Source organism: Chlorocebus sabaeus, chromosome 23 (genome assembly GCF_047675955.1).
Source record: "Chlorocebus sabaeus isolate Y175 chromosome 23, mChlSab1.0.hap1, whole genome shotgun sequence".
Lineage (NCBI taxonomy): Eukaryota > Metazoa > Chordata > Mammalia > Primates > Cercopithecidae > Chlorocebus > Chlorocebus sabaeus.
In genome coordinates, this window is record NC_132926.1 from 9,533,049 (window position 1) to 9,557,430 (window position 24,382).

General features: G+C 50.7%; 1 protein-coding gene across 2 annotated transcripts in view; it reads right to left on the reverse strand.

The window, feature by feature from the left end:
• Positions 1 to 24,382, reverse strand: part of ERGIC1 (endoplasmic reticulum-golgi intermediate compartment 1) — a 120,617-nt gene that overhangs the window by 49,182 nt on the left and 47,053 nt on the right. For both annotated transcript variants that reach the window (XM_008015307.3, XM_073010524.1), the window contains 2 exons: positions 16,259 to 16,320; positions 7,674 to 7,746 (listed from right to left, as the gene is read on the reverse strand). In XM_008015307.3, coding sequence (XP_008013498.2) covers positions 7,674 to 7,746; positions 16,259 to 16,320 — 135 coding nt within the window. The remainder of the gene's footprint in view (positions 1 to 7,673; positions 7,747 to 16,258; positions 16,321 to 24,382) is intronic.

Genomic DNA, 24,382 nt, shown 5'->3' on the forward strand with positions numbered 1-24,382 from the left:
CCTGGGACTCTTCCTTGAAGCAATTCACCTTTCCCACCTGGCGAGGCTGGGCCTCCACACAGCACTGAGGGATTGTGGGATGATGTCATCCACTGGCAACCCTCTGGAGGTGACCTCAGCCAAGAGCAAAGTGAATCCCAGGTGTGGTGCCAAGGTGAGCTCACCCACAAGGCCCCAGGAAGCCTCTCCCAGGCGTGGGTCCCTGTCTTCCTAACCAGAATAAGCACAGAACAGGCTCCGCAGGACTAGAGGGCCACCCAGAACAAGGGGGCAGCGGTGCTGGGCAGGGACGGCGTGCGGCGCTCTGGCCAGGCTGGTTATGTAAGGCTAGAACTGGCTGCTCCCAGGCTCCTTCCTGGAGGGCCCCCAGGCTGTGGGATAAACACAGTTCAATCACCTGGGCTGCCTGATGAGGTCAATAAAGCCGCCTTCGTGTCCAAGGCAAATGTTCCCAGGCTGCTGGCTTCCTGCCACCCCAGCCAGCGCCACAAGCTCGCCCACAGCCACCCCATGGCAAGGGCCTGCCAAGGCTAACTAACTTCATTGGCTAGGGCTGAACTGATTTTAAAAGGCCAACGGGCTGCCAGAAATCAACCCACCTGGAAGAAAAGGAAATTTTTTTGTGGATTCATTGTGGTTTGAGGACTTCCATGGGCCTGACTCCCCTGTCACCAGTGTGGGCAGTGGGAAGGCCAATGGAGGCAGTGGCAGACAGGTGTGGGCTCACCTCCTGGCTCTGCCACTTAGAAGCTGGGAGACCCAGGACACACTGCTTCACCTCTCCGAGCCTCAGTTTCCTCATCTGTAAAATTGGAAAAGCTTTCAATCAGTTTGAAAATAGGCAAAATTAATCTATGGCAACGGAAGTCAGAATAATAGTGGTGGAAGCTCTGACTGGGAACGGCTCAAGGGACCCTTCTTTGGTGATAGAATGTATTATGTCTTCATCTGAGTGATGGTTACATGTGTAAACACAGGTGAAATTCATTAGGCCTCTACCTTAAGATTTGTGCACTTTGTTGTATGTAAGTTACAAACACCTCACTAAAATAAGAAAATAAGAAAGGAAAGGAAGGAGGGAGAGAGGAAAGGAGAGAGAAAGAGGAAAATAAGGATAAAGATTCCATCTACTTCACAGGGCTGCTGGAGGACTGCCAGGTCAAGCTGTTGGCTGCCCCAGGGCAGGAAAATGAGTGAGTGAATGAGTGTGTGTATGTTAGTGAGAGTCAGTGAGTGAGTGTGCATGTGTGAGACTCAGCTCTCTCTCGAGGGCTGATTCCAGACCCTTCTTGGTAAAGAAAATACAGTATCGCGAGGGAAGCCCAAGCTACCAGGGTTCAAATCCTGGCTCTGCCACCTCTTGGCTGATTGACTTGGGCAAGGGGCTTCCCGTCCATCAGTTTCCCCAGATGTAAAATGGGGACAATCATAGTATCTATGCCATGGGGTTGCTGAGAAGATCAAATGAGAACAAGCGCAATGCTAAGTGTGGTCTTAGTAAACAGTAAGTGCTCAATAAATGTCTACTGTTTTATCCTTATTAATATTGATGCTCAATGAGTTGATCCAGTGTTTAACAAGGGTACTGTTCTCCCTTCACATCGACGAAACCAGGCTCAGAGGAGCACAGATGGCTGGCCAAGATCACAGGACCAGGAGGAGGCAGAGGCAGGATCCCAGCCCAAGGACAGGGGGCCCAGAGCCCACGCTCTTTCCAAGGCATGGCACTGCCTGGATGGGATGGGAATCGGTGAAAAACCGAGGTGCCGGTGGCCCTCAAGTGGACTTGTGATGCAGGCATCCTAGTCCTTTTTCATAATCTTCAGGTGTGCCCCCCACCCCACCGCCGTGGCCCAGGTGCCTGCAGGGTACAGGAGTGCTTAGGGGTCCAGTTGCGTCTGTCCCACAAGCCTCCCCCACCCCCATCAACACCCCCAGGACGGGGGCTCCACGAGCCTCAGCACAGAGTTTGTGCTCACAGACTTCGGTGGAATGAGCCTGAGTGGAGGACAGAGTCCTCAGCAGCACTCCCAGGACGCAGGGAAGGCGCGCGCTGGTGGAGCCGTCGGGAGCACATTCCAGGTGGGGGACGCCAGATGGCGTCATGAAGTCAGGCCCAGTGTGGTGAGTGCGTGGGAGGGTGGGGTGTGGGTGGGCAGTGGCCTTGTAGGGAGAGGTACGCAAGGGCCCGGGGAGTGTAAATGGAATGTGGTGGAGGGCCTTGAAATTCTAGTCTGAGGCATGAGTTCGATGACATCTATACAAAACAATTTTATTTGCTTTTAGAAGAGCCCTTAAATAGTTCAGATTCCTGCCTGAAGTATCTGACCTCCATACTTCAAAATTTGATCAAATGGAAACTTAGGCGGCAGTGAGGCCCGCCGCAAGGGCTTGGGGTGGGGTGGAGGGAGGGGCGGAGATTCTGCAAGCACGCGCTCCGGGACCTTGAGTTTCAAATCCTGACTCGTCCAGGTGGAAGTATGTGCATCTAGTACCCACCATGTGGACGTCTAAAATACATCCCTTGGCAGCCAGCCACCAGGTTCTGCCCACCCCTGCTCCAAAGCCAAAGTCCCAGCACCCTCGGCCCCTCTGACTTGGGTCATCCCCCAGCTCCCAGCAGGGCTTTGGCCTCTGGGTGGCCCCACACCAAACCCATCTTCACAAGAGGTGAGCTGCCCGAGACATAAACCTGTCACTCCACACTCAGACGCCCTCAGGCCTCCTATTGCTAAGAGCAATGTCCTTCATGCTCCTTAATGGGACGCCTGGGGACCTCTACCCAGCCTGGCTCACAACCCAGGCTCAAGGCAGGCAACCTGGAGACTTCCAGCTCCTCCTCCTGGTTAAGCTGCTGCTCCCCACTCCGGGCCTCCTACGGGGAGCCTGTGAGAACATGATTCCAGGTGACCTCCAAGTTCCCACCTCCCAGGCTTCCATCTGCCTGCTTGGCCACCTCACCCTAGAAGCGTGCATCCGAGTCCTCCAGTCAACTATTCTAACCAAAATGCAGTGGCTCCCATGAGCCTGGGGCCCTGAAATGCTCGGGGCAGGGAAGTGGGGTAAAGCAGAGGAGAGGTGCTGAGTCTGGGCTTTAGCAGCACAGACCTGGGTTTGACTCCAGTTTCACCACTTACTGCTTCATGTGGTTTTGGCCACCTGGTGCCTCAGTTTCCCCAGATGTAACATGGGGTGAACAGTAGTAGTTACCTCGAGGGGTCCTGCGATGATCAAGGAGATGACCATCATGAAGTGCTGACCTGCTGGGCGCAGTATGCACGCCTGTAATCCCAGCACCTCATGAGGTTAACAATTATTAAGAGCAGTCAGAGACTGGGCAGTCAGAGGCTGGAACATTCGGTGGCCAGGTTGCCTGAGGAGGGGCCTGCTCCCTGGAAACACAGAGTTTCAGAACACTCTGTGGAGCCTCTTTCCCAGGGATAATTACCGGCCTGTCCAAAGCCAGGTTGGAGCCCAACCACCCAAACAAATGTGCCTCCCCCTCCCCCGCAACCGGGCCCAGGCCAGAATAAGCGTCTTATGTCACTGATAACCACAGGCTGGGGCTGGAGCCATGTTGATCCAACCAACGGTGACCTCATTTCCTTAAGTTACAATCTCACGGTGACAGGAGGGGGCACTGACCCCACTGTAGCCACAAACCTGCCACAGAGGGCCAGCCACTCAGAAAAAGAGAACTGTGACCTTCGGTTCTTCCCAAACCTGCAGGGCTTCCTGGGGTCACAAGCTTCTGACAACTGGAAGACCCCAAAGATGCGATGCTTTCTCCTCTCGATTGCTTAGTAAGTCCTAGGGCTCCCCCTGCGGAGGCCCTTCGGGCAATTCCTGCACCTTGGTAAGGAGGCAGCAGGGAGGGAAGGGGGCACTGGGGTCACTGTACCTTCATAGCTGGAGCCTCTGGCCTCAGCTCCGGACAGACCTCTCTGTTCACCCCTGCCTCCCTCCCTCTCTCCAGCCGCTGACTTAGCACAGGGTTAGACTTCAGGCAAATGCTCAAAAAATGTCCCCTCATGTTTTTGTTTTGTTTTGCTTTGTTTTTGTTTGAGACATGGTCTCACTCTGTCTCCCAGGCTGGAATGCCATGGCGCCATCACGGCTCACTGCAGCCTGGATCTCCTGAGCTCAAGTGATCCTCCCACCTCAGCCTCCCAAGTAGCTGAGCCTACAGGTGTGTGCATCCATGGCCAGCTAATGTTTTTAAAATTTTTCTGCAGAGACAGGATCTCACTGTGTTGTCCAGGCTGGTCTTGAACTCCTGGGCTCAAGTGATCCTCTGGCTTTGGCTTTTCAAAGTGCTGGGATTACAGGTGTGAGTCACTGCACCTGGCCCCCTTCCTCCCCTCATCATCTAAGCTTTGTACCTCTCCAGGAACTCGGTGGGGTCAGAGCATCCAGGCTGCCCCCGGGAGACAGGGAGAGGAAGTCCTGGCGCAGGGGAATGGGGAGCAGCGGGAACACACAGTGCCTTCAGAAAGCAGCAGCCCTGCCCTGGGGAGACTGCATCAGTTGTCTGGGCTTGCTGGAAGGGCCCTTCCCCAGTGCTCCCAGGCATTGTGCAGGTGGGGCCGCACCTGCTCGAGCCTCAAGCTGTGACATCAAAACTCACTTGAAGGCGGCCCATTGCCTCAGTGCCCCACCTCATGTGGGATGAGCTAGGAATGCCGCCCCACACGCTGTCAGCAGCAGACAAGAGAGGCATCTTCTTAACTCAAAGTGGAAGAGAGGACGAGGAGTTCACATTCACTGAGTACTTACATGCCTAGTGCGGAGCGGCCTTAAAACCTCTTTAAAGTTAGACAGGAACGATGTAGGAAATGAATAAATGCACAAAGAGCTACAGACCTTGTGATATTAAAGTATATCCGGCACTATATTAAGTAGCTTTCAGCTAAATAATCTTGTTTGAGCCTCATAAAATATCCTGTGCCTGCAGCTGTCTCATTTTCTACCTGCTGCCCTGCTTTAGTCCTTGTCTTTGGAGGACTTGCCCCGATTGATACAGTCTAGTCTTGTTTGCTTGCTGACTGTGTCCTCCACTGGCATTTTCAGCTCCTCCACGTGTGAAGCCACAGAGCAGTGAGTGAGCAGATCCAGCCCTGGGCTCCACGAGCTCATCATCAAGAAGTGAGTCCCAGGCCGGGCGCAGCGGCTCACGCCTGTAATCCCAGCACTTTGGGAGGCTGAGGCAGGTGGATCATTTGAGGTCAGGAGTTCGAGACCAGCCTGACCAACATGGTGAAACCCTGTCGCTACTAAAAATACAAAAATTAGCTGGACATGGTGGCACTCACCTGTAATTCCAGCTACTCAGGAGGCTAAAGTATGAGAATCTCTTGAACCCGGGAGGCAGAGGTTGCAATGAGCTGAGATCATGCCACCGCACTACAGCCTGGGTGACAGAGCGAGACTCTGTCTCCAAAAAAAAAAAAAAAAAGAAGTGAGTCCCAATTCTACCTGGCCCGTCTCCGTCCTACCTGCTCCACCTCCTACCCTGTCTGCTTGCTCACTTTGTCCTGGCTGATTGGCCTTCTTCCTGCCTTTTACATGCACCAGGTAATCCCTGCCTCAGGCCCTTTGCACCTGCTGGTGCTCCTACCCAAAACACATAAAGCCACCTGCCGGTGCCTGGTCTCAGCAGATGACACATGTGTGCCTCTGTCACCTTGCTCAGAACATGACAGGCCTGCCAAGCCAAGCAGGTCCCCTCCTAGAGAGTGGGGTACAGCCTGCAGAGGCCACTGGGTACCTAGCATACAACAGGTACCTCATAACATCAGCAAGTCTCAACCCCTTGCTGCTCTCCCTGCTTCGACCTCTGATTTGTGATAGGGTGATCGTGAGATGTCCAGTGACCAAGCTGTACAGAGGGGAAGATGCTTGATTTGGATGTGGTCATCTCCCATTGGAGGCCTGGGGCGAATAAAACCCCTTCTTCGAACGCTGCGTGGCCACATATCATGTCTTGGGAAGCAGACCAACCTCTCCCAGAGCTGGAGGGGAGCTCAGACTCTGGTCTACTCTCCTTCATTTGGCTACCAATACTGAGACCCAGAGGGGTTTGGCAGCTTGCCTAGGGTCACAGAGCAAAGTAGTAATTAAGCAGAGACCTGGCCCTGGGTCTCCCAATGCCTTAACCAGTACTCTTCCCACCATTGTAAAAGGTCCCCTGGGCTTTGGTGCCATCAGGGTTAAAACAGGATCAGAGTGACCAGGAAAGGCAAACTCTCCCATACCAGGGGAGGGCTGAAAGGTATACCCAGAAACAAGGCGAGACCAGCCCTCCCATCTCATAGGCCTCTTAGTGTGCTGGTCAAACACACGTGGGCTCAGGAGACAGGGAGGGCTGGGAGCCACCTCCTAACTATATGGCTGTGGGCAGGTCCTTCCACCTCTCTGGGCCTCAATTTCCTCTTTGTAAAGAGGGGGCAGCTCCCTCCTGGGGCTGTTTGAGAACTAAAGGTGGCAATGCTTGTATAATGAGAGTTGTCTTGGGCTAAGCAGCTATATATTTAGTTTCCTATTGTCTTGTGGCTGAGTGGAGGCAAAGGAAACCAAGAAATCCCATTAGTGAAAAAGAAAATTCCAGTGCTGAGCAGAAGAGTGGGTGGCCAGGGCCCAGCTCTGTGATGACTTTCCGGGCTGTAAACACAGAAGCGAAGAGGCTTTGAAGCCTCAAGCCACTGCCAAAGGCAGGAAGCTCCTGGGTCTAATTCCATCTCAGAGGGGCGTCCGATGAGGTCGTGACTGCATAATTCCAATGGCATTCTGTTACACACACCCCAGAGCGTTTACTGGGTTATCCAGACAACAGATAATTCTAGGAATCAGGGATGGATTAACTGCGTCACCCACTGCCAGGAAACCTGCACCGATTCCTCACCAAGTGTGGGCCTGAGAAATGGGAAGGGGGTTAGTCCAGGGGGCCGGGTGCTGATGTCAGCAACCTCGCCCCCTCCGGTAGGAAGCTGTATCCATTAGTTTCTCTGAACTCTTCAGCTCTCACATCAAATGACCCTGTGATGATTCAGAGGGAAAAAAGCCCACTGACCAAACAAAGGGATGGCAGAGATGAGCAAATTATTTCTGTTCATCTGTGAACCCAGGAGAACCCCCACGGAACAGAACCAAAATGTTCTCTTCAGCTTTAACAAGGCAATATTCACTTTTGCTCTGACTTTATAGTCCTTTTAAGAAACAGAAGCGCAACCGATGCCACAGACTTGGAGACAGAAGTTGGAAGGTTTGGAACTTTCTCTCCTTTTTAAGACCCCTCCCTCTCTCTCTCTCTCTTTTTTTTTTTTTTGAGACAGTGTCTCGCTTTGTCACTCAGGCTGGACTGCAGTGGTGCAATCTTGGCTCACTGCAACCTCTGCCTCCCAGGGTCAAGCAATTCTCCTGCCTCAGCCTCCCCAGTAGCTGGGATTACAGGCACGTGCCACCACGCCCAGCTAATTTTTGTATTTTTAGTACAGACAGGGTATCACCATGTTGGCCAGGCTGGTCTCGAACTCCTGACCTCAGGTGATCCACCAGCCTTGGCCTCCCAAAGTGCTGGGATTACAGGTGTGAGCCACCTGGCCAAAGACCCCTCCCTCTTCTTGTCTGGGGTCCCAGAACGTCCTGGAATGCCCCATCGGGGAAGTATGACTTACACTTCTGTCGTTATAAATCCGGTGAGCTCCGAGAGGAAGAGGAAGAGGATGAAGAAGCAGCAGCAGATGGAGACTGGAAGAAACAACAGAAATGCAAACTGTTAAGGGTGGTGGGCACTGACGACGGAAGACCAGCCTAGAGGAAAGAGGAAAGAGGCCCCAGGACAAGGGTATGGGGACCTGCCCACAGATCCTCCAAAGCCCCTTCTGACTCGAGCCTCAATATGAAGCAGCCCCACCCCCTGCCTTCGGGGTGCTGGTCTGGCCTCCAGGTGTGGATCAACCTGCCAACATGAGCAAGCCTCCTGGGGTTGGCCCCACTTCCTTCCAGGAGAGCTCTTTAATGCAGAGGCCAGCCAAAGGTAGAGGCTGCAAACCGGTGGCCCACAAATGTGTTCTGTTTGGCTCGAGTGATAACATATTTCACAATTTGGAGTCCACCTTGAACAATCAGCATATTCCACATAAAAGGCCAGCGTTCCACCTTCTCCAGAAGAACATCTAACCCTTGTTCCCACAGAGGGTCTGAGCCCATGAGTTTGCCACAGGCCCCACCATTCCCTTCTGCCTTTCTGGTTCTGAGGCTGAGGCAGAGTCCATTGCTGGTTATCACCACCCTCTGTGGTGCCATCCATACTGTGCCCCTGTCCTTAGGAGGAGGAAAACGAGGCTACAGACAGCGGTGCTTCCAGAGAAGAAATAATTCTTTATGGAAATGTAGAATGGCCCAATATGTTTATTATTTCTTTATTTTTGAGACAGGGTCTTGCTCTGTTGCCCAGGCTGGAGTGCAGTGGTGCAATCTTGGCTCACTGCAACTTCCACCTCCTGGGTTTAAGCGATTCTTCTGCCTCAGCCTCCCGAGTAACTGGGATTACAGGTGCCTGCCACGACACCCAGCTAATTTATTTATTTTTAGGAGAGATGGGGTTTCACCATGTTGGCCAGGCTGGTCTTGAACTCCTGTTCTCAAGTGAACCACCCGCCTCAGCCTCCCAAAGTGCTAGGATTACAGGCATGAGCCACGGCACGCGGCCGGTCCAATATGCTTAAAATGCACAGAGTGTAGAACAGAATTCTGGGGTTGGCCATGTCAGCTGTTTTTCTCTCATCTGCCTAAGGACACTGAGGCTGGTGGACCCTGGAGTCACTCCTTGAGGCAGGACATAACAAGTGCCCCAGGGTCCAGCCCTCAACTCCACTCACCAGCCCCACCTCCTGACCCTCCCCACAATGTCCAACCCCCCAGCCACACCCAGCTGCATGCTACTCCCTAAACATGCCTTTCATTTCTGTTCCTTGCTAGACTCATCATCCCTCCTCCTCCATGGTTATCCTCTCTGCTTGGTGAACTCCTACTCATCCTCCCAGGCCCGACTCAAATGTCCCTTTTGATGGGAAGCTTCCCCCACTCCCAAAGGTGGAGCTGGTCACTCTTTCCTCTGTGTTCCCAGCCTCTACTTGAACAGGTTCCACATTTGATCGGTTATCTGTGGCTGTTTCTCCCACTAGATTCATATCCAGAAAGACAAATACTCTGGAGTTCCAGTGCCTGGCCTGGGGCTGGGGACATGGGAGGCACTAATAGGTATTGTGTACAGCAGAGAGTCAGCTCCCAGGATACAAAATGAGGGCTGAATACGCCCCACCTAAGTTTATCCCAGAGGAGCTTAGTGGGCAAGGGCTAACATCCCAGTGCCACGCTCACTGCTCACCTGCTGCATGGCCCTAAGTGAGTTACTTAACCTCTTTGTGCCTCCACTTCCTCACCTGTAAATGGCAGCAATGGTAGTGCCTGCCTTATAGGGCTGCTCTGAGGATCTCAGTAACCTAAGGATTGAGCTTGAAACAGAGCCCGGCAGGTAATAATTACTTGAGCATCAGCTTATGAGTAGGACTTCCATCAGGGAGATGTGGGAAGGGTTTGGTGACCTGGGGAAAGTGATTTGACACATTGGTTGACCCTCAGTTTCCTGCAAAGAAGACTTCCCAGTACCTCTTGCTAATTCTGCTGCATTCTCTGTAGCCTGCACCTGGACTGGCAGAGCCAGCATCACGGATGTGACAGCCAGTTATCTCTATTATTTTTCTTACTCCATATCTATTTATTTATTTTTATTTATTAATTTATTTTTGAGACGGAGTCTTGCTCTGTTGCCCAGACTGGAGTGCAGTGGCGCAGTCTTGGCTGACTGCACGCTCCACCTCCTGGATTCATGCCATTCTCCTGCCTCAGCCTCCCGAGTAGCTGGGACTACAGGTGCCCACCACCTCGCCTGGCTAATTTTTGTATTTTTAGTAGAGATGGGGTTTCACTGTGTTAGCCAGGATGGTCTCGATCTCCTGACCTTGTGATCTGCCCGCCTCGGCCTCCCAAAGTGCTGGGATTATAGGCGTGAGCCACCGTACCCGGCCCGTATCTATTTATGTATATCTATCTGCCCATCTACCTATATCTAAAACAGTCATTGATTGACTGATCAATCCATCTTCAAAGCAAATAGCCATCTTTCTGTCTGTCTTCAAAACAAATAGCCAAAGATGCATTCCGAGGGAAGGGGGAAGAGAATGTTCGCTGGATACCTACTATGTGCCCTGTCGTGAATGCACTAACAGATGTCCTGTCACCTCACACTCCCACCCACCTTGAGGGGGGCGGTGCCCATGTTGAGGGTGTGGAGGCACAGCGAGACAAGGAGGCTGGCCCAAGGCTTCACTGTGTGGGAGCAGGAGAGGCAGGACTGGAACCCACGTGTTTTAGAGCCAACGCCCTGAGAAAAGGAACCTCAAGAACTTAGGCTCCAAGTGAAGGGCAGGATGTCCCCAGACTGCTCACTGAGTCTCTCCAACCACCCTGAGACATGGGGGATATTAGAATTACTCCCAATTTCTCCCAAACTTTGAAAAAGTTGCACTGGGGAAGCATTTAAAGGTTTTACTTAAAAAAAAAAAAAAAAAAAAAGGAGTTATCAGCACCATAAGACAGAGTGAGAAACAAACAAAAATTTTTATTTTTTTATTTTATTATTATTATTATTATTTTTTGAGACGGAGTCTTGCTCTGTAGCCTGGGCTGGACTGCAGTGGCCGGATCTCAGCTCACTGCAAGCTCCGCCTCCCGGGTTTACGCCATTCTCCTGCCTCAGCCTCCGGAGTAGCTGGGACTACAGGTGCCCACCACCTCGCCCAGCTAGGTTTTTTTTTGTATTTTTAGTAGAGACGGGGTTTCACCGTGTTAGCCAGGATGGTCTCGATCTCCTGACCTCGTGATCCGCCCGTCTCAGCCTCCCAAAGTGCTGGGATTACAGGCTTGAGCCACCGCGCCCGGCCACAAACAAAAATTTTTAAAGAAAAAAATAGTTAACGAGGCATATTATATATTTAAAAAAGAAATCCAGCTGTATAAAAAAGTGAGTCTGTCTCTCCTGATCTGCTGCCCCCGATTCCCTGTTACAGTTTCATGTGGCCATCCATGGACATTGAAACATATATATATATCCCCCTAAGCGAACAGCAGCGTAATGGGCACACTCTTTTCCACCATGCTTTGCTCACTCAGCAATCTATTTCAAAACAGGTTCTACATCAGTTTACTGAGTGGCTGTGTTTTCTTTCGTTTTCGAATGGCAGAGGGATTAATTTCAGATTGTCTTCTCCAGCTGCTGAACAAATCCACTGGAAGAGATCAGCTATCAATCCACATTTCCTGGCTCCTTCCCTTCCTCACCTGCAAACTGAGGCTATTAAACCTCTTGGAAAACTGAGCAGGCAAAACATCCTTGCTTTGGAAGCTTGCAACTTTCTGACCAGGATCATATAGGACTCATATTTCAGAATCTTTTGCACCCTCCTCCCCCAAGCCCTGACAACTCATTGGATGCTGTAATGATGAACAGGCACAAAATAGGGAGTGTTGCTGGGCATGGTGGCTCACGCCTATAATCCCAGCACTTTGGGAGGCCAAGGCGGGTGAATAACTTGAGGTCAGGAGTTTGAGACCAGCCTGGCCAATACGGTGAAAACCCATCTCTACTAAAAATACAAAAATTAGCCAGGTGCGGTGGCAGGCGCCTGTAATCCCAACCACTTGGGAGGCTGAGACATGGGAACCACTTGAATCCGAGAGGCAGAGGTTGCAGTGATCCACTGCACTTCAGGCTGGGCAATGAGAGCAAAATTCTGTCTCAAACAAAACAAAACAAAACAAAACAGGGAGTGTTCAAAAGTCGGTGCTGACTTGGCTTGGTCCAGGCCTCCTAGCTACTTTCTGTGCTCCATGCCTGTAGACGTGTCCCAGGGTTCTAATCCCATCCACACCAGAGCCGGGGAGATGCGGATGGAAAGGCCTCCTTCTGAGATCTGTGTGCTTTTTCAAGGCTCAGACTGAAGCCTGGTCAGCCCAGCAGGTGGAGACAGTAAGTGCCAAGTCTGCTTGGCAGAGATTCAAGTGGTCCAAAGGTCCCAATCACACGCGTTCATGGCGTGTGTTACCCTTACCCCAGCTAGAGGAGGAGGGCAGAGACCAGATCTCAATGCCACTGTGGCCTCAGGGACTAGCACAGTGCCTGGCTCAGATAAGGTATAAAATAAATATTTGTTGAATGAATGAATGAAAAACACGACAGAAGGTAAGAACGATTTCAACCAGAAAGGCCTTCTGATACTGAAGGCTTTTTTTGATGAAGGTTTTTCAGTCCATGTTTGGGCAGGACTCTATGGCTCTCCGACTCCAGCCTTCTTCTGAAACTGACTCAGGCGTTGGAGAGTAGGAATGTGACCCCAGGAGAAGGCTTGCTGGTAGGAAACCTGGTATGGCCAGCCAAAGGGGGCACTGGACCTGAGACCCAAGGCTCCGAGAGGCCAAGGAATTTGTCCAAGGTCACACAGTCACGTAAGTGGAGGAGGCAAAATTTAAACCCTGAGCTGTGAGTCTCCAATGCCCTGATCTTTCCTTCAGTTATTAATAGCACCTATCACAAAGTAATGAAATGGTGTGTGTCCGAGTCGGCCTGCCCTGCCCGGCCGTGTGCTCCTCAAGGACAAAGATGGAAGCCCATTCATCAGCACAGTCCCAGGGCTTGGCATGGCGCCTGGCCCAAGGACCTGGTTAATAAATATTTGTGCACTAAATGGTAGCTAAGGGCTGGCTTCCTATGCCTCACGCCTTTCCTCTTGTGTAAGGAAATTTGCTGTCTCCTGTGCCGTGGCTGAAACTGTCTATCAGACCATGTCCCTGGAGGGCCCTTTGGCAGGACCTTGTAAGTTTCAAAACACTCATACTCTTTAACCCAGTAATTCCTCTTCTAGGGAAGTTACCTTACAGAAATAACTGTACAAGGATACAAAAAGATATGGACAAGGATGTTCAACAAACCAGAATGGGGAATGTCCACCCTCAGGGGCTGGCCACAGGCCCCGTAGGTCAGCCAGATAACAGAATGTGACACAGCTGGAAAGAAGAATGTGGTGGCTATTTATCCGCTGGCAGGAAAGATGCCCAGGATGTATCAGCAGAAGAAAGGCAAGGGAAGAACAGTGTGCAGAGTAGGCTCCTTTTTGTGTTTCAATCAGTGATATACGTATATCAAAGCCTAAATAGGCCAGGCGCAATGGCTCTCACCTGTAATCCCAGCACTTTGGGAGGCCAAAGCAGGTGGATCACTCGAGGTCAGGAGTTTGAGACCAGCCTGGCCAACATGGTGAAACCCCGTCTCTACTAAAAATACAAAAATTAGCTTGGCATGGTGGCAGGCGTCTGTAGTCCCAGCTACTCGGGGAGGCTGAGGCACAAGAATTGCTTGACCCCGGGAGGCAGAAGTTGCAGTGAACCAAGATCACACCACTGCACTCCAGCCTGGGGGACAGAGCGAGACTCCATCTCAAAACAAACAAACAAAAAAAAGCCTAAATATTTTTTTTAAAACTGTAGAAAAATAAATACACACCTGACTGTTAAACATACCAGACAAGGGAGAGACTGCAGAGATGGAGAAGAGGGAAGAGGATGGAACCATTGGTGGACGGTAGGAATGGGGCAGGAAACCTCATTTGATTTTTTTGGATGAGGTTCATAAACTACCAAGTCTCTTTTCTCTCATGGTCCCCTCCTATCCTTTCCTCAGGGATCAAGGCACAGAGCTGCACAGCTTCTCAGGCCAGAGGCCCTTATGGGTTGCAGGCTCCAGGAGGACAGTGATAAGAAGGAGAGTCATCCGTGTACTGAGGGGTTAGCATGTGCCCTGCACAAGACATGTCCAGGGACACATTTAATCCGCAGATCAGGAAACTGAGGCTCAGAGGGGAGTGACTTGCCCAGTCATACTGCTGCTAAATGGGAGGATGAATGCTGCTCCGCCAGAACACAGAGTCTATGTGACATGCATCCTGCCATGCGGCTGTGCTGTCCCTTCCTCAGGGCTCTCTAAGGCATCTTGCAGCTTCAACAAGCCCAGCGGATCCCCAAGGTCCTCCCCCAACTGAGAACGGCCTGAACCAGAAGAAACGGACTCCAGTATGACCAACTGCCCGGCCCAGGACCCTGCTCAGGCAGCAGGGCTGGGACCGTCAGCGGGGCAGGTCCCTTCCCCACACCAGGCACTGAGGGGCATGTGGGGTGCAAGGAGGCCCACCTGAGTATGAGTCATGGCTCCATATTTTGTGAGCTGTGAAATTTCAACTCACCTCTCTCAGCTCATTTTCTCATTGGGAAAATGAGGCGAAAGCATCTCCTGTTTTCAAGGTGGCTTTGGTTTGTTTTTAAAACTTTTTACTATAGAATAATCATAGATGCAAAGGTAGTATAGACAGTTCCCATATGCCCTTCACTGGGCTTCCCCTTATGTTAGCATCTTACATTTGTCAAAATGAAGAAATTAACATTAGTACAGTACCATGAACTCGGCTACGGACTTTATTTGGGCTTCACTAGTTTTCCCACAAACTCCTGATTTCTGTTTCAGGAACTGATCCGGGAGTCCACTTTGCGTTTTCATCCTGGGTCCTTAGTCTCTCATCAGTGACAGTTCCTCGGTCTTTTGTGTTTTTCAAGACCTTGCCACTTTGGAAGAGTACGGGTCAAGTATCCTATAGAATGTCCCCTGACCTGGGATTGTGAGTTTTCTCATGATTAGACTGAACTGTGGTTTCTGGGGACGATCCCATGGAGGCAAGATGCCTCCATGCGCCCTGTCAGGGGCTCACGGTATCCATGGGGCCTATCACTGGTGATGCCAGCCTTCCTCACCTGGTTCCTCACTGGCACTTGCCACATGTCCTCAGTAAAGGCCTTATTTTTCCTTCCCACTCTCTATTCTTTGAAACAGAGTTACTAAGCCCACACTCAAGGAGAGGGGAATGAAACTCTATCACCTGGCTGGGAGAAAAGCTGCACACACGTTGAGTATCCCAAATCTGAAAATCCGAAATTCTAAGTGCTCCAAAATGTGAAACATTTTCAGTGCCAACGTGATGCTCGCAGGAAATGCTCACCGGAGCATTTTGGATTTCAGGCTTTTGGATGTAGGATGCTCAACTGATAAGTATAATGCAAATATTCTAAAATCTGAAATCCAAAATCTGAGACACTTGTCCTAAGCATTTTGGATAAGAGATACTCAACCTGTATATTTTGGAATTCTTCTGTAAGGATTTGTCTCTTCTCCCCCATTTATTGATATTAATTAGGACTCACAGAACTCCTTCTTCATTCTCTGGCTTCTAAGCCAATGATGTCATTATTTATTTTATTACTGTCACAGGCTGGCTTTCAAGTTGGCTCCTAGGTCCTGCTGACACCAGGTGCTCCAGGCTCCTCTTTCCTTACCCTGCCTAGCCCTGAAATCAGCCACTTCTCCAAGGAGCCGTGGTTCCTTTTATTGAAGAATGGTCTTCAGAACCCCAAATCTGGATGAGATCGTGATTTTTTTTTTTTTAATGGATAAAAACATGCTTTGGTGAAAAACTCAAATCGTTTCTGAGGTATAAAGAGAAAAGTAAATCTCTCCTATCCCTGGGCCCAATTCCTCTCCCAGGGGCAGCTATTGGTTTTTTGTGTTTTTTTTTGAGACGGAGTCTCGCTCTTATCACCCAGGCTGGAGTGCAATGGCGTGGTCTTGGTTCACTGCAACCTCCGCCTCCCTGGTTCAAGCAATTCTCCTGCCTTAGCCTCCCGAGTAGATGGGATTACAGGCATGTGCCACCAAGTCTGGCTAATTTTGTATTTTTAGTAGAGACAGGGTTTCAGCATGTTGGTCAGGCTGGTCTCAAACTCCTGATCTCAATTGATCCACCTGCCTTGGCCTCCCAAAGTGCTGGGATTACAGGCGTGAGCCACCACACCCGGCCTGGCACCTACTCTTGACAATTTCTTTTGTGTCCTTCCAGATGGTGCCTATACCTTGCAGGGTTACAGTAAGGATAGAGATTAAGTGAAGAAATGTTTGAAGGGCTCCCGCAAGATACTCAGCATTTCTTCCCTCCCTCCTGTCTTTCCTTCTTTCCTCCCTGGCTCAGACGGTCTGCACAGAGAGAGCAGGCATGGGCAGTGGAGATGCAGCAGAGGGCATGGCCAGAGGATGGCTACTCACTAATGGCCCCGGTGTACGTTGGCTGCGTAAGGTCCTTGGGCACCTTCCTGTAGATGTCAAACCTGCGGAGAGCAAATGGAACAGGAGTGAGGTGGGCACAAAGGGTGGGTCTCAAGGCAGCAGGCAGTGGGGCTGGCTCATGTGCCACATGGTTCAGCAAACCATGGTTCTTCCCACAGTTTTTCTGCTCTTTCAGGACACTTTCTCCAAGATGCCTGGTGGGAGGCCTCTCTGATGGAATCCCTGCTCCCTGCAATACCCTTAGATCACGACCCCTTGTCATCTCTACTTCGTAACATTTTGTTTTTTTAACAGGGTCTCGCTCTGTCACCGAGGATGGAATGCAGTTGTGCAATCTTGGTTCACTGCGACCTCTGCCTGCCGGGTTCAAGTGAGTCTCATGTCTCAGCCTCCCGAGTAGCTGGGACTACGGGCATGCGCCACCATGCCTGGCTAATTTTTGTATTTTTGGTAGAGACGGGGTTTTGCCATGTTGCCCAAGCTGGTCTCAAACTCCTGAGCTCAAGCAATCCGCCCACCTTGGCCTCCCAAAGTGCTGGGATTACAGGCGTGAGCCACCAGATGACCCTCCCACTCATCGGTGGATCTTCCATCAGAGTGTGACTTCCGCAAGGGCAGGGGCCTCGTTAGGTTTTGTCCCCTGCCACGTTCCCAAACCCTAGCATGGGTCTGGTGCATAGTAGGCACTGGATAATTAAGGAGTGAATGGAACCCCTGAGTCGGGGGTGACTCTGACGCTAGAGGAAGCAGGGAAACGCACAGCCCTGCTCGAGTTATGTGACGATGCTGCATTCTTGCTCCACGTCACCTCTCCTCCCCCTCTTCCCTTTCCTGCCTCCTCCTGTTTCCACTCCTGCTGCGCCCCCCTAGCTCCTGCTGTCTGCCTCATGGAGATTTTTCTTAAGAATGCTAAGGCATGAGGTTAACAGAAAGTCCTGCCAGGAGCCCACAGGCTCCGCATCAGCTCGTGATGGCTCTGGTTCCTGTCTTGTGTGGTTTCTGTCCCTCCCAGAAGCAGACAGATATCTTTCTTTCCCGTGGATCCCACCAGAGCTCAGGGAAATCGTGTGGTGTGGTGGGAGAATTCAGGGTTTTGGAATCAGACAGACACGGGTTTAATTCTGGCTCTGCTTTAACAGCAGCTATTTAAGAGTTAAGACCCTGGACTCAGACTACCCTGGTTCAAATCTCGGCTGGTCCTCTTGTTCACCGTGTGACCTTCAGCAAACGACTTCACCTCTCTGAGCCTTTGTAAATATGGGACCATTACCACTAGACCCTGCGAGGCCACGGACAGCAGTGAGGGAAAGAAGTGTCTGTAAAGGATGTGACGCAGAGAGCTCGCAGGGGAGGCTCCCCACGCACTTGGCTTCCTTTCTTTCACTTGAACCTGTGCGGCAGTCAGTTCTCCCACAGCAGAATTTGATCGACAGAACCCTCCTCAGTCCACACAGCATTCTCAGCTCTCAGACAGAACTTGACTTGCTGGAGAGGCCAGGGGCTCCAGCCCTCGGGGGTGACAGGCTGGTGTGTGGTTCCTCTTTGGTGATGAGGAAACAAGAGTGTGCCTGGCTAAACCCGACGCAATGCCTTGGAAACCTTGCGTAAGGGCTGATGCTTGAATCAGTGTGCTCACCCTAATTACACGTGAAACAAGCTCAGTTTCCTAAGACCTCAGGGGAGAAAAATTCCTGCGGGCTGCCAAGTTAAAAGGTACTACTTTCTCTGCTGCCTGCTTAGCTCCCAGTCACCTGTGCTCGGGCCCCTGAGGGTACCAGAAGCCGGGGCTGGGGTGTGGTCGGGAGGTCGGGGGTCTCTGCAACTCACCTGTCCATACTTACTCACATCCCTTAGTCAGAAAGTGTGGGCCACTTTAACACAGAGAGTTGTGTGAGAGGTAAGAGTATGTGCTGTGGAATCAGGTGCCTGGGCTCAACCATGACCACTACTGTGCCACTCTGGGTCTGTCACTCAAACTCTCTGTGCCTCAGTTTCTTTGTCTATAAAGTGGGGGCAACAACAGTAACTATCTCACAGCATGGTGGTGAGGCTCGAATGACTGAGCACATATGAAGTACTGAGGCGGAGCCTGGCACCCAGAAATGCCATATGGATATTTGTGGTTACTATTATTATTAACGCTTGTTTGACTAACATTTACACAGCGCCTACTACGCACCCCCTCTTTTAGGCCCTCAGGCAGGGAGATAAAAATCAACCCTTGGCCCAGTCAGTTTGTAGTTTAGCAGTAGAGGCAAAGAAACAGAAGGAAAAGGTAGTGGCATCCTCATCATGAGGTGGTGGATTAACTCAGGAGGGGGTACCTGACTTGGCCTGGGGTCCTCGGTGAAGCTTCCTACAGGGGGTGATGTGTGTACAGAGCAGGAGGAGGAGGTGGGTGGAGGGAAAGAGCAGCCTAGGCAAGGAGAGGAGCAGAAGCCAAGACACAGTAGGACCGAACCCAGGAAGCTGGGCACCATCCTCTCTCCTGCATGGGGCATGGCCTGGCGTGGAGGGAGAGGAGGATGGAAAGCTGGGGCGGGGCTGGAGGAGAGGATCCTGAGGGCCAGGCCGTGGCTGGGGAGTCTCACACCAAGTGTCTATGGGAGCCGGTGGGTGGTCTACTGTGGGAGACTATGAGAGGTCAGCAAATTTGGGAGATGGGGGTGGGGAGAGGGAATGGAGAGAAAACAAACCAGCGGGTGGCCATCACTGAGCCCTGCTGATGCTGCTAGGCAGACATGCAGGCTCAGGAGGACAGATCTTCTGATTTTCCAAGAGAAGCCAAAAATAATGGAATTTGACGCGGAAGTTCGCCATTCTCAAATGGTGGGCCCACATTCTACAGGACAAATGACACGTGTCTGCAGATGACATGAGGCCCGGGGCCTAGGCGGTGACCATTTGAGCAGAGAGGCCCCGCAGAGCTAGAGAAGGATGTGGTCCGCTTCGTGTCACAGGAAGGCTGGCCTGGGCCAGTGGGGAGGGCACGTGGGTTCTCCTAAGAAGACTGGAGAAATGAGTAGCAGGTAGCCAGGCAGTGGGGAAGGGCTGCAGTGGGAGGGTTCTCGTCCTCACTCCACCCCAACTTGGTCTTGGACCTGCAGAAAATCCCTGGCTCTTGCTGGGCCTCAGCTTCTCTGAGTATTAAATGAGGGGGTACACAGGGGATCTAAAAGTTCCCATACAGATTAAAGCTGAATTGACAGCAGTGCCCTGGGGCTCGATACCCCAAGTGGCTAACAACCAGCTTTTGTCCAGGTCACCATCAGGGGCCGACAAGCAGAAACTGGGTCTTGCGGTTTAAAAAAATATAGAAACTGCTGTGCACAATGGCTCATGCCTGTGATCCCAGCACCTTGGGAGGCTGAGGTGGTAGGACTGCTTGAGAATAGGAGTTTGAGACCAGCCTGGGCAGCATAGAGAGACCCCAGCTCCACAAAAAAATGAACAAAATTAGCTGGGCATGCCGGTGTGCGCCTGTAGTCCCAGCTACTCAGGAGGCTGAGGTGGGAGGATCACTTGAGCCTGGGAGGTTGAGGCTGCAGTGAGCTGAGATGGTGCCACTGTACTCCAGCCTGGGTGACAGAGTGAGACTCTATCTCAAAACATACATAAAATAAAAATTAAAAAATAAAAAATATAAGAACCATTGTTTCAAAACTGGAAGTCAGAGGCTGCTCTGGGTGAGGAGGCAGTGGTGGCTCGGGGCAGGGTGTCTAAGCTCAGTCAGGGTGAGGAAGAGATAGGAGATTGTTACATACAGAGAGACTGGTCAAACATGTACGTGTACAAGGATAGTGGGGCCAGGTGCCTCGCTGTCAGGGAAGGGGGGTGAAAACATGGTATTAGAGTGGTAATGGAAATATCAGTATGAATTAATCATTTTCAATATACCCAAATACTGAAATATGCACATGCATATACATATCATATATACACACATTTCCTCGCTCTTTCCATAGAGAAGATCCAGCAACAGCAACAGCCCAATAGCAGTGAGTGTAATGAGCACCCAAATCTTGGCTTCTAATCACTATTCTCTACTTAAAGGAGTCAGAGCTCCTTGGAATGGCTGATTCTAGGCGGGGCAGGAAAAATACAAGATGGGCCTGGAGCACCTTCTTATGTCAGAAACCAAGAAAGTGTTCAAAGAATGAAAAGGACATGTCAAAAGGACAACAAGAGGCCAGACACAGTCAATGGCTCATGCTTGTAATTCCAGCAGTTTGGGAGGCCCAGGCAGGGGGATCGCTTGAGGGCAGGAGTTCAAGAAAAGCCTGGGCAACATAACAAGACCTCATCTCTACAAACAACAACAACAAAGACAACAACAACAAAAGTTGGGCGTGGTGGTGGCGCCTCTAGTCCTAGCTTGTCAAGAGGCTGAGGTGGGAGGACCACTTGAATGTAGGAGTTTAATGCTATGGTGAGCACTGCACTCCAGCCTGGGCTATAGGGTGAGGCCCTGTCTTTAAAAAAAAAAAAAAAAAAAGGCTCGAGGGGGTTCCCACTGGCCAAAGAATAGACAATGTGAGCATCAAAATAAATAACAATCATCACAGATTATAAGCCATTGGATAAAACAGAAAGGCAGGAATCTACATAGATAGAAATAAAGAAATGAACAAATCAAAAGTTTGATAAAGAATAGGATATTGACATACCTTCAAAGCACTTCCCCAGAAAATGCTTATTAATTACAAAATGAAAAGAGTGACTGTGCAGTACAGAAACTCGGCAGACATCATCTTTTTGGTGGGGGCTGGAGGGACAGAGTCTCACTGTCGCCCAGGCTGGAGTGCAGTGACGTGATGACACACTGCAGCCTCAATCTCCCAAGGCTCAGGTGATCCTGCCACCTCAGCCTCCCGAGTAGCTGGGACTACAGGGACGCGCCACCGTGCCTGGCTAATTTTTTTTATTTTTTTGTAGAGATGGGGTTTTGCAATGTTGCCCAGGCTGGTCTTCAACTACAGGGCCCAAGCGATCTGCCCGCCTCGGCCTCCCGAAGTATTAGGATTACAGGCATGAGCCACTGTGCCTGGCCCAGGCATCATCTTAACCAGGTGAAGACAGTGGACACCGGAAGCATGGAGACACATCAGCACCCCGTGCCTCCTGATATGCCACACTGAGGAGGGCACAGCACCACTTCTGGGGGATCCTGCCTAAAAGGTACCGCTTCAATCTAATAATGAGAAAACATCAAACAAATCCAAAGTGAAGGGCAGTCTACAAAACAAAACCAAACCAAAACTGGCTGGCACTTGTCAAGAGCATTCAGGTCAGAAAGCGCAAGAAAAGCTGGGGGGACTGTCACAGATGGAAGGAGACTAAAGAGACATGACAACTAAATCTGATGAGATCCTGGATCAGAAAAAGGCGATCAGTGGGACATCTGAAGAAAGTTGAGTATGAACTGCAGAACTGGCCGGTGGCACTGTCTAATGGATTTTCCTGCTCTTGATCATGGCATTGTGATTATGTAAGATGTTAACATTTGGGGACGCTTGGGTAAAGGGCATACAGGAACTCTGTACTATTTTTGCAGTTTGGGGGAAAAGTCTGAAATTATTTCAGAACAAAAAGCTAAAAAAGTATTTCTAATGGAAATGTAGAAAAACATCAAAGACAGAGATGCCACTTATTCACACTTAGAGCATGCCTTTAATCCCAGTTACTCGGGAGGCTGAGGTGGGAGGATCACTTAAGACCAGGAGATTGAGGCTACAGTGAGCTATGACCATTCCACTGTACTCCAGCCTGAGCAACAGAGACCACCGTCTCTAATAGTAACCATCATCATCCTCATCATCACCATCCCACTCAGCCTGTTGTCTTCACACATGGGTGGTCCTTGTAGGCATCTGAATTTGAGGTGCTGGTTTAACAAATGATTGCTGACTCCTAGGTATCAGGCAGAGTAAGTCTCTGCTGGGCATGGGGACAGGGGTAGGGAGGCAGGCTGGGTGATGATGAAGCTCTAAGAGGGAGGTGAGATTTGGACCAAAACTACAGAAGGCAATCAAAGGAAAGAGTAAATGATGCTTAACCATAATCACTCCATTCTATGCTGGGCACTTTGACAAACATATTTGCATTTATTTCTCAAAAAAACCCTGGAAAATACTCATATCTCATTTTTCCAGGGAGAAAACAGAAGCTCACAGTCACCAAGCCAGTGAGTGACAGAGCTAGGATTCAAACCCAAGTCTGAGTACACAGGGCATGGTCCTGCCACTGCCTGTACTCTGGGAATCACCAGTTTAGAGCGCACTTTTTGGTAAATTAGATGAAGGTCTCAAGGTTTTGTTCATCTGCTTTTCCAAAGATGCTGCCCCAGAGCAGATGAGAGTCACCTGGAAGACAGGGACCAGTTCGAAATTCATTAATTCATTCACCAGCCATGTGCTAAGCACCTAGTATATCAGGCAGTGTTCTAGAGAGTGGGGAAATGAAAGTGATCAAGGCAGACACCACCCCATGAAGCTGCCAATCTAGCAAAGCTCCTGGCTCCTTGGGACTGGCCACCTCAACACTACGTACTGTGATGCTGACTCCATTCCCACGCCACAGAGCCACGCTGAACAGCAGTGGTGGGGTAAAGGGAGAGCTCAAAAAGACCCTGGTTTCAGAACTGACCACAAGCCAAGTGAGTCAGCATGAGTGTCACTAAGAAAATGGGTTATCAGGAGGCTGGTGAGAACCCCAGGCATGTGACAGACCAGGAAGTGAGCCGTCCTCCCTGACTGACATTAGTCAGTCCCTAGCCGCGGTGATGTGACCAGTTGTGGCCAGCTCTCCGTCAAGAGAATGTGGAGGAAAGGGTGAAGAGAATGGAGGAGGGAAAGGGATGCTTACAGCAAACCTACTATGTACTAGGGTCACAGAGGCCTTTGACCAGCATGTTCACATCTAATTGTCTTGATCGACTTGCAAATGAGGGATTATTGTTCCATTTTACAGATGAGGCTCAGAGAGGCTGGAGACTTGGCTAGGCTCACACACCTATGAAGTGCCATGGCAGAGATCTGAATCTGGATCTAATTTATGGTCCTGGTCAGGGTGGGGACAAATCAGGCCCATTTGGGTGGAAAATATTTGGAAGAAAAAGAATTGGACTGCTTAGCCTCAAACACAGAAAGCTAAAGGATGGACGATAATAAATATTTATTATTTAAGAAACACTCCCTCCCAGCCCTCCCTGGCCACCGGAGTATGAGTTCTCAAGGGCAGGTCCCGGATCTTTCCTCTCCTGCCCTCCTCTCTGCCCAGCCTAGGCCCCTGGGGAACTGAGTCCTTGAATGGATCTGTACAAGCATAAGGCCCACTGGTTGGCCTTAAACATGAGACTAAGATAAGATGGGGCAGTGGTGAAGCTGGGCGATGAGTACACAGTGGTCCCTGTACTGTTTTCTCTACTTTTGTGGATACTTAAGACAGTTTTGCTTTTTTTTTTTTTTTCTTTTTTTGAGATGGAGTTTCACTCTTATTGCCTAGGCTGGAGTGCAATGGCGGGATCTTAGCTCACTGCAACTTCCGCCTCCCGGGTTCAAGCGATTCTCCTGCCTCAGCCTCCCGAGTAGCTGGGATTACAGGCACCTGCCACCACGCCTGGCTAATTTTGTATTTTTAGTAGAGATGAAGGTTTCTCCATGGTGGTCAGGCTGGTCTCAAACTCCCAACCTCAGGTGATCTGCCTGTCTCGGCCTCCCAAAGCGCTGGGATTACAGGTGTGAGTCACCGCATCGAGCCACATTTTTGCTTTTTAAAAAGGAAAATGGGTCAAAATTAAAGCAAGGGAGGAACCAACTGGACTTAAGAAAAACTAACCTGGATGCCAGGGGTCAAGGGAATGGGAGTGGGAACTGGGGTTAGCTGGGCACGTGGATTATCCCTGCTGGGACAGGACCCAGAGACCCCATAGGGCCCCCTGACCTCAATGCTCCTCATGGTCAGCTCTCGTAGGGACTATGAGATCACTGTGTCCAACCCGTTCACTTTACAGAAGAGAAAACCAAAGCCTCAAGAAGAGGTGTGCCTTGCTCAGTTGAACGTACAATTAAACTCAGAGTATCAAAAACAAAAACAAAGCCAGGT